Source organism: Streptopelia decaocto, assembly GCF_964273445.1.
Source record: "Streptopelia decaocto genome assembly, chromosome: Z".
NCBI classification, from domain to species: Eukaryota; Metazoa; Chordata; class Aves; order Columbiformes; family Columbidae; genus Streptopelia; species Streptopelia decaocto.
Genome location: NC_138657.1, coordinates 60,433,734 through 60,444,438, shown reverse-complemented (window position 1 = coordinate 60,444,438; position 10,705 = coordinate 60,433,734). Strand labels below are relative to the sequence as shown.

The following is a 10,705-nucleotide window of genomic DNA, read 5'->3' as shown; positions in this document are numbered from 1 at the left end:
TCAGTAATACAGTTTGCAAAAGCAATATGATTTGGCTAAAGAAAAGACAATTCCTAACCAAATTTTTAGTTCAGTAAATATATTTTCCTGTAATTGCTGTCATTTTGGAAGACAACATAATCTATGTTAATTCCTTAATAGAGTATTCTTAAATCCAGCTAGAAATAAAAATTAACAAAAACCTGAACTGATTGTAACTGGGTAAAATGTTGGTATTTCTTCAGTATCCAGTAATGGAAGAAATGAAAAAGTGAACATACAGCACATAGCAGAAAATTATGCAAGAGCAGAAATAAATAGCATACTAAAGCAACAGCAACCAGCTGCAAAATAACAGAATGTCAAATGATGAAACAGATCTTCATGATTAACTGTGAAAGTTGCTAACTAGATTGATAATTAGTGCAACCTCACATTTAGGCATCCATTAATGTAAGTTTTTTCACAGCATTCTGCACTGCATAATCCTATTGAAGCTGTGAAAAGCAACAGGTGCTGAGTTTGGGTATGGTTGGCATATTAATTAGACCCGAGGAAAAAAACTTTAAAAAACAGCTGTTAAGTGTTTCAGTCCAAATAAACTCCAGTAACAGTGCTGAAGCTGTATGTAAGGAAAATGTATCATAAACTAATTCAAAATCTGTATGGCAGCAGAAACTATTTTTTGTAAGACTTCATGGTCTTCTTTTTTTTTTTTTTAACTGAAGAAACCCATTAGCATGGGTTAATTTTCTTTGGGCACTGCGTGACAAAAGGCTAGCTAACATTTTAATAGCAATGCTGTTACACATCATGGTATCCATACTGAACTGGATATCTGAGATGCTCAGCAGTCAGTGGGTGTCATTAGAACAGACTTACACAGCCTGTAGCAAGTAGATTCCTGTGAATACAGGAGGGGAAAAAAGTATGGGATAGGATTTTTTTTTTTTTTTTTAATTTAAACTGGCAGTAGTAAGTTTTACTTACATGAAAAAAACCCTCCCAAATACTGAGGGCAGAAGGAAGGTGTGTTTGGCCCGATTTTAAATGGTATGGGATAAAGAGTATAGAGTGCAAAATACAAGAATAGTGTTAGTGGTTGATGAGTCATAAAATCTCTGCTGGTGTCACCCACAGAGTTAGGAATTTTGCACGAAAAATGAGCATTTAAATAGAGCAGCTTTTAAAAATGGGATAAAAATGAAAGTTCCAGCAGCAGGAATGCAGAAGTAGGGCCACAGTTTCAAAGGATTAAAAAAGAGAGGTACAAGGAAGCAGAAAAGCAAATGGTCAGAGGATCAAGGAAATGAACGCCATGGTGAGAGGATCGAGGAATACAGGAATAATTATAGTAAACAGGAAGTAACTGACAGAACAAGTAGAAGAGTACAGAGAATGTCTCAGGTGGTGAAAGGAAGAAATTACAACAAAAATACAAGGATGTCTATAGGTCGATACAGAAGATGAAACTTGGCTTACCTGTGTGAGCTGGGAGGTATGTAATGGCATCGTCCAGGGCTGGAGAACATGAAATAAGCTGAGATGCAGGAGAAGGGAAGGGATCTTGGCAGAGTGTCCCTTCTGCCAGCAAGAAATGGGGACAGGAGCCCCGGATTCTGTGTCTGTGTTTCGTGTACATTTTCCACCTGACCTGTACCCGCACGCAAGTGAAGGAGTAGGCAGCTTTTCCTGCTAAGAACCTGAAAATCAGGAGTCTGCCAAAAAGAGAATTACAAGGCAGAAAAAAAAAAAAAAAAAAAAAAAAAAAAGCTGGTGCTGATTTTTCTTTTCTTTGTCTCACGATGCTTGAGCTGCAGGATTTGGAAATATTACTGAAGTAACGTAAATCGTATAATGTTTCTTAAAACCCTTGGTATCCATGTAATTCACATTTTGTCCAAGTTTGTGTTGACGTTTTGCATACTTCCTTTCTGCCTAACAGTGAACATTTTAAGTTTAAACAGCATTTATCTGTCTGTGTGTTAAGAAAGAAAATAAACATAGTTTCCCATATTCTTTTCAACAAGGCCTGTAATATAAAAAGCCTCAAGCAAGCAACTCTACACATTTAATAGCAGCTTAATCCTCTCTCTCAAAGTGGTTTAGAAGGAAGCAAACAGAGATAATTTAACAAATTCTACATATATTCAGGAGCCAGCTAGCTAGAATGAAACACAGAGAAGAAAGGCTTTGTGAGATCATTGTGATTTTGCTCCAAACAGGCAACGAGGGAGACCTGTGGCTACCAGGCTGCTGCTCTGCACAAGGCCAGGAGGTGCTGCGGTGGCATTCTGCAGTGCCGTGGCTGACCGGAGCAGCACGGAGACGGCTTCCAGCTGGCTCGGATGCTGGAAACTGCTTAGGAAGACCCTTCAGCTGAACTACTGCCTTGTTCCTTAGCCAGGCTCAATGGTTAAGGTGAAGGGCTTAGAGGACTATGCTGCTGTCCTGGGCAAACGGCTTCTGATAAATAATTACTTCAGAACAGGTTTGGATGTCTCAGCCTGGTGTATCCCCAGACCATAGACAAGAAAGGGCTCAATTCTGGCAAAAGACACCTGATTCAAAGCCATGCCAGTGAGGTTGAAATGGGACTTGGGAGTCAGTAAATGGTATAAGTGGAGGTATAATAATAACATAGACCATTCAGTTCTAGAATTTGTTCCCTGTTTCCATTAAGTTTCAGAACATAATCTAAACTATTATTTAAGTCAAATTTGAATCAGTATCCCCTACATGCCCCCTTTTTATTACTGTAAACATGGTATGTTTAAAATATACATTTTGGATACTAATGCTTTTTAAACCCAAGGTGTTTTTTTCACTTGATTTTTAATCCCAAGTAGAGGCAAGGAAGAGGAAGAGAGAATAGTGAGACTCCTAATCTAGGAGAGTACTAAAAATATAATTAATTTGGCTTTAGCAGTTTGGCTTTATACTCAGGATTAATGGACGTGTTCACAAATTGTCTTTGGTTCATGCCCTCATTTCATACGTTAGAGATGTGGATGAAATATTTTCCTGTCTCACAAGGTAAATCCATTACTGCTCATGGGGATCCAAGATACCATTGTGATGAATGCAATGAGAAAGTAATAACTCTGAGTACAGCATAGGCTTGGGAAGATTTGCACTAAATAAAGGAGTGGCCAGAAACTTAATGAGCATGGCTGAACAACTGCCTGTTCTGTTAACTCTCATCCAGCCCATGCACTAAATGAAGCAGGGATCCTGTGGAAAAAAATACTGAGCCATCGTGTAATTATAGATTGCGCACACAATTAAAGACACATCCATTCAAGGAGCTGAGGCTGTGCAAATACAAAATAATTTCTTGCACCTCCTAGCATTTCAGTAGGTCACTCTGTAGTGAAGCTACATGCAAAAGGCTTTCTGTGTAGGATGGTCTGGGGTGGCTATGCATAAGTCATAAGGGTATCCTTTTATGGGTCCGTTAGTTTTCTCAGAAGTTGTCTTATGTGACATAAAATGCACACACATACACACACATGCGTACATGCACACACACATGATTACACCTTTATCTGCCATGAAGTAATTTGGTGGTAAGGGCTGATCTAATTCATAGAGTGAATCTATGTTCCTCCACTGAATTTCCATCCCCTTACTAAAGCACTGATCTTCATGTTTGAGATGGATTATGCAACAACATCGCACATAGAGGAGAGTTTTGTTACCACCATGGGAGGAGTAGCCAAGGGATCTGCAATTATGTGGATCGAGAATATAAACCTCTTACAGAGGAATGCACAGGACATCAGCTGCATTCCTGCAGTCCAGAGCCTGTGGTAACAGCAGAAAAATGCTCCAAAGCTCCTGAATTAGAGCAGTCTTTTTTTCCCTCCCAGTTTTTGTTTTGCTTAGCCTGTTTACTGGGACAGTGTAGAGGTACAACACAGATGGAAACCAGCTCTATTTGCCTTAACTGGGGTGTTCATGCTGAAATCTAATTTTTGTGTCAATATTTTGATGTTTTCACTGCTGAATGTTTTAGCAGGCACAGCCAAATACTCCAGAATTATAGACTGAGTTTGGAAAGGGGAAAAAAAACAAAGAGTGAATAGCTTGCCTTCTCTTTCTTCATGACTTTTGAAAGACAATAGAGTAAATTACAGGTGAGAAAGCCTTGAAATACAGTCTTTATTAAACTGCCTATGTATAGATTTTCCTGTCTGGAAGATTTTCTGCTTACATTTAAGTTTCTGGATAGTAATTACTAACAAACAAATGCCACATTGTAGTTGTGCTGCTTTTGCATAGTTGTGCTGCTTTTGCAGCAATAATAAAGTTGATTTTCACTCTGTCAGCTGCTCAGTGATAATTTTCAGAACTTATTTTTCAGCTACTGTTGTTCTACTTTGACAGAAAATGGTGCACCAACATTTCTTGTCAGAAAGCAAGCTTTTATTCAGAAGAAAGAAAAAAAATGCATCTAGTGACCAGCATTGGTAAAATAATGAAAAAATACACAATACCAATAACTTTTCAGTGTGTAGTACCTTATGAATGTATTTCAACACCCTGTAACGATCACATTGTATTTGATCTGTACAAACAGTGCAGTTTTTTAGCTTAAAGTATCTTATGATTATTTGTTTTGATGATTTGATGTACCATATGACCAATTCAGTCAGTACAATGAGTAAGGAAGCACAGTACCTACAACACATCAAGGCTTAGAACATGGAAAAGCTATTCAAAATACATGACTGAAAAATTTCACAAAGAATGAAATTCCCTTCTTTTTCAGGAGGACAAAAGAGGTTTGTGTTCTACTGAAAAGATAAAGTTTTAATATATTTGAAAGGAAGGCTTCTTTGTTGGTCTTACTGCAATAAGTGGAGTTCTACTATCAGTTCTATTATCTCCTAAAAAAAGACTGGGCATATATGTTAGAATTTAATACTAATTCTTTTTGAGACAATTAACTGTGTAAAGCATGAAACTACTTATCATACTGTTAACTGACAACTGGTTGTGTATTTCTAAATGTCAGCGTTCCCTCTCAGTTCTTTGGCATGTCACTAATTTGATGCAGATGCCCCCTTGAATGCCCTTGAAAAATAAATAAACCACTAGCGGTGACATAGCCAAATATCCAGACACATTCATTGTACTTAATATACAAGGTCGTGTTTTAAATTTGGGTGCTGGTGCTGATGTTTACACATAAAATTGGTATTTGTATGCCTGGATGCTGGTTGAATAGCAAATATAGATCAGGAAACTCAAGTCTGCATATAGCTTTTCAGTGTATTATCAGTGATTTTAAATACAATATAAAATAGCTTATAGGCTACTGTCTCTACAATTAATTTTATGTTTTATATCCCCATAGCATTATACCTCCTTAGAGATTTACTGCATTTTGAACTGTTAATAACAGACACTTGTGTAAGATGAAATCTCAGCAACACTAAAAGTAAGACCAAAACTCACTGACTTTATAAGCTTAATCTGGTCTCTTGCTACAGTGCACAGTGTACCTTACTTCCCTTGAGGTTTACAGAAGACTTGATAATCAAGAGGAGTTGCTTACACTGATCCAGCCACATTGGTTATTACAGGCTTTTTATTTTGCACTTCAGTACAAATAACACACTCCATTTTCTGCACATGCTCCTGCTCTTTCTTGGGAGTTCACTGTAAGTGCCTTTTGATTTCCAATGAGTTCTGGTATATAAGTGCAATGTGATATTATTATTATTATTATTCATGCATTCAGTTTACTTTGATTTGCTGCTTGCTCTTTCAGAGAACAGCATCCCCAATGATCTTTAGGGATAAATGTTTCTACAATGGATAAGCATGGAAATGTTTAATTTCTATACTCTCATTTACCCAAGCCTAGTGTAAAATATAGTATTTAGAAGAAAAAGATATTATTAAAATGGCATGATAAATACACATATATATTTGGTATAAAAGTTATTTCCAGTTTGTCATCAGTCTATAGGTCCATTTTAATGACTAAATTACTATAGTGACAACAACATATCTTCAAACCTAGCAATTAAATCTTAACCTAAATATTCTGAATATATTTTGAAAAACACTATACTATAAAGTAGACCTTTCTATGGTTTATATCTCAGAGTTCTGTGTGTAACACATATAACATCGTTACTATTTTACTATCAATATTAGTCAACAAGTACTTACAAAATGGTCAGATAAATTGTAGAAAACCATATTCTATCATTAGTACAATGTAGAAAAAGGAACTTCAGCAATAATCTTCTCTGATGCCCGTTTTGATTTCCTGCTTTTACAACAGGATGCTATCACCAAAGGAAGCATTTCTTTTCAGGATACTGCCCTCTCCATAGTGGCAGCTTCTGGTGTTTAATAGACCAGAGCCAGAGTAAAACCTGTACCTAGGCTTTGTTGGCCTCTGTATCCTTCATAGACCTGAACTGGTCTCTTTGTTTATAGCTAATTGAAAAATTGTTTTTATATGGACTGTTTACATGGACTGTCACAAATGTGGAAAGTTATAACCTCAACTTTAGCTCATGTTCCCTGAATTTTAATTGCCCAGATAAATGACAATAAAAAAGTCATAGAAAGCAAGGGATGACAAAACCCTGAAATCGTAAAAAAGCTTAAGTGTACATTTAGAAGAGTGTAACCAATTCAATTGTAATCAGCTTTAGTGACTTCTCTTGCTTTCACATTTAGGAAGTCTGAAATAGATTTTGATCTTCAATGAAGCTCTTACATGCATAGAATTCTGCATCAGTCATTATCATAGATGCAATCTGAAATGGAAATAAAATACAAAAATTTCAGTACCATGTAGAACTTCGACTCAAGGATAAATTTATTTGGTGTAATTGAATATACTTATTGTTTGAAATGTTCGACATACCATCACCAATATCATCATAGATCTCTCCATCGCTGTAAGTTAAAAAAAGAAAAATTATGTATTTAAAAAATGAAACATCAGATATATGTTGCTATTTGCAGGTAGATACAAAACAGTGTAGCAGTATAGTGCAGATACATTATCAAGTACTTAATTTACTACTTAGGAATTTGCAACCTTTGTGGTAACATAACAGTGTTGGGCAAGATGGTCAGGTCAAAGGATTTTCAGTGGAGGGTAGAGTTGGATACATTTATTTCTAATGCGAAAGACTTGCTTTGTTAGAAGGTCAGGGTTTTTTTAAATTAAGTTTTTAGGTAACTACTCTAGCAAACTCAGAGATATTTCCACAAAAATTAAATACTTACTGATTTTTTTAAATGAAAATCAGAAAAGGTGAGTAAAAAAATCAGTATGCCCTTGAAATTCTTTTTTTTGTTTCTGTACTTGGCAATGTTCTAATGGTTTTGGAGAAAAAGCTTTTTAGATAATGAATTTAGGTAGTGTCTGTAAATAATAAATGCTTAATGAATAGGAATTTTCAAAATAAATCACTTGGGTAGACAAACAGACCCATAGAAGCTAATACGGCTATTTATAAGTTAAATGTTTATATAAGTGTTTGCAGGCCTCAATTCTAGAAGTGACACCTGATTTGGTATTTAAGGTTAGAACATAATGCCCATTGAAGGAAATGGAAAGGCTTTTATGAGAGTTTTTTTATTAGAACTTAAATGCAGAACTCCACATGATTATTCAGAGCAACACTGAGCCAAATTTGTTCAATCCCAATAAGGCTGAAAATAAACCTAAAGAAAAATGGGTTCATTTTAGTTAAAAATTTTAAAACGGCAACCATACACCTAATCATATTAACGTGAAGTTCAGTAATAGTTTATAGTACCAATAATGCTTAATTTATGTAATATTTCATGGTTTAAACCAGTGTTTATGGTTAAGCAATGAGGCATGTGGCCCTGGGAAGTTTCCAGCAAGGATGTATGTGACTAATTCTTGAGAAATCTGAACTCCATAAAAATAACTCAGTCTGCAGGACTAGAATGGCATGCTAAAATAATGACATTTCAGTTTTTTTAACAATTTACAACAAAATTGAGTGTTATAACTTTTTTTTTTTTTCAAAAATATCACTTTGTACTTACTTCTGAACTAGATTGCTTCTCAGAACATAGCCATCTGTAAAATGGAAAGAAATATGTATTCAAGTTACATTCAAATATTCATGTTTCTTCTGTTGCTAGAACTAACGAAATCCAGTTTTTCTTTTTCATGTACTTCAGATAGAATGACATAATAGACCAATAAAAATGTACAGTGGTTTTGTACTCAATGAACATTTTGCTATGTTCAATTTTAGTTTTAATTATTCTTATTTGCTTGTTTAGTATAACGTGTTGCCTTAGATGGGCAATCGGAATACTACAGTAGCTCCAAGACCAGTTAGATGTCTACTGCGCCAGGTACTTTACATATTAATAAAATGTCATTTCTCTTGTTTTGTTGCAATAGTTACCGCTGTGTACAAAACTAATACTGAAAGGAGGAAATAGTAATACAGGTTATGCAATATTAGGTTTTCATCTTACATTTTTGTTTCTTGGTTGCATAAGAGGGATGTGAAACAATACGTATTAACACAAAGAATAGTACAGTTCACAAACTATAGCATAAAAATGTGGGATAATTATAACTGCATAATAATATTAATAATAATAAATAACAGAAATATGTATAGTTTCCTTCAGGGACAAAAACATCCTTCAAGATATACACATCAATTAATTATCATTAACTGTAATTTAAAAATACCTGTAGCATATTGATATGAGCTGTTTAAACAGATAAGAAATACCTTAGAAAAGCTACTCACTAGTGAATTATTCTCTTACTTTGTTTCATTGCTAATGAAAGCAAATGAAACTACACATATTCTTCTTCAACGTATTTAATCTCTTGAAAAAATTACTCACTGTCTTTGGTAAAAGATACCTATTGAAGTACTGTCAAATGCTATAGCATATACTTGCAAAGAGAAAGCTGTAACAATAATTACATATTTGTAGGTAAACATTAGTATGTTGGTACAGTTCTAAAGGAGAAATGTGATCCTCTGTTTTATTTGAAATTACAACATGAGTTTACTTCTCTTATTCATTGGGAGGCTTAAATGGTCACACTAAAATGGCAGGTTTTTAGTAATTCATACACAATTCACAGGTTTTAGAATAAATTTATTAGCTTGACTTGTAAAGTTCATTGAATTCTTGGAGCTGCTACTGCTTCAGGTACTTAGAGGAACCATGATATACTACATCAATTATCAGTTTTCTTCTAGTATTCCTGGTGGCAATCCTTTAGGTCAGTCTAGCTGAATCCCCATATCTTAGTGTTTTGCCTTAAGGAAATATTTCCTCCTTCACATGAATTTTTCTTTTCCGATACACAAGACATGAAAGTATATTTTTTTAATGGACAGTAATGTCCAACTAAAGAATCTCATATTTTATGTTAAGCCTTTTTTACATCCAAGGTCTAATTTTATTCTAACTGAAACTGCCCTTTTCAAGATCTGTAACTTTACTAGTGGGAGAAATGTTCCCTTGTAAATTGGCATCAAACACAATGAGCTAGTGCTGTTGCCCAAAGCTGCTGAATTATGACAGTCTTTAACTGACCGATGTTTTGATACATAAAAATGTTCTATGATTCCCATATGGAATACTGAAAAAGTCATCCAAAAAGATATATTCCAAATAGTCCTAGAAATAGTAATAGTAACTAGTTCTTGTATACAGCTTTTCTTCACAAAGAAACACTCGCACAATTCATTTTAACTTGGTGTATTTCCATATTAAAATAGGCAGGTATCAAGTATGTGATGACTCTCAAATATAAATAAGTTTTTGTTCCAGAATATGCAATATTAACTTCTATGTATAGAGCAGATTAGTGATTTGCTCTGTGATGGCCATAATATTAATTAATACATTAAAAGCATGGCATTTTTTAAAGAAAGCTTTTGTGTTGTGCTACAGCTGAAGTTCACCTAAAAAGACATAGATATGAAGTGATACTATTTTTTGATGCATTTGATTTAGCTTCTATTTAAGACTTAACAGTTATATGAAAGAAAAAATAGTTCTATGCATTTCATATTTTATTTCAGCTATGTAAAGTAAATTTGCTTAATTTGCCTGTATTTATATCTTCAGGGTCATGAAGGTTTGATGCTTGCATACCTTCTATTATAACTTTTGCCTACTAAAAATGTTAAACTGCAGGAAATTTTCAACACTCAGAGGACCCAGTGCTGCAGATTTTCAGTCACCCAGGTGTTCTCTGAGGCTAAATGCATGTAGGTACACATAGGAAAGGCTCTGTCCTGCTCAGAATATTCTTTGCCTGGTTGTCTCTCCTCCAATATTTTCATCTGGGATAAAGGTGTGGACATTTTTTTTTTTTTTAAAAGGTGTCATATTTTTAAAATTCTCTTTAAGCAGAGTCCACTAATTTCCAGGACTCCTGAGGCCTCCTGGGAATAATTTAAAATCATTTGGCTAATTTAATATTCTCTGTTTCTTCTGTTAATTTTTCTCATTGAAGCACATTGAAGCAAAATTTCTTTGCTTACAATCATGGTGTACAAGCATGGTGTACTTGAAAGCCAGATGTTCATGTGCCAGTCCTACCACCACAAAGCATAATCCAGATTCTTTGACAGCCTCTAGCCCCTAAATATGTGGGATATACAGCCCCTGCTGATCTCACACTCTTTCAGATTTACTAATCCAAAATTACATGTGTAAAGTT

At 34.8% G+C, this 10,705-nt stretch overlaps 1 protein-coding gene across 5 annotated transcripts in view; it reads right to left on the bottom strand.

Annotated features, from left to right (window-relative positions):
* Positions 1-4,391: 4,391 nt before the first annotated feature.
* FYB1 (FYN binding protein 1) overlaps positions 4,392-10,705 on the bottom strand; it is a 70,344-nt gene continuing 64,030 nt past the window's right edge. For all 5 annotated transcript variants that reach the window (XM_082074424.1, XM_082074426.1, XM_082074427.1 and 2 more), the window contains 3 exons: positions 8,038-8,071; positions 6,875-6,906; positions 4,392-6,764 (listed from right to left, as the gene is read on the bottom strand). In XM_082074424.1, coding sequence (XP_081930550.1) covers positions 6,742-6,764; positions 6,875-6,906; positions 8,038-8,071 — 89 coding nt within the window. In that variant the 3' untranslated portion in view covers positions 4,392-6,741. The remainder of the gene's footprint in view (positions 6,765-6,874; positions 6,907-8,037; positions 8,072-10,705) is intronic.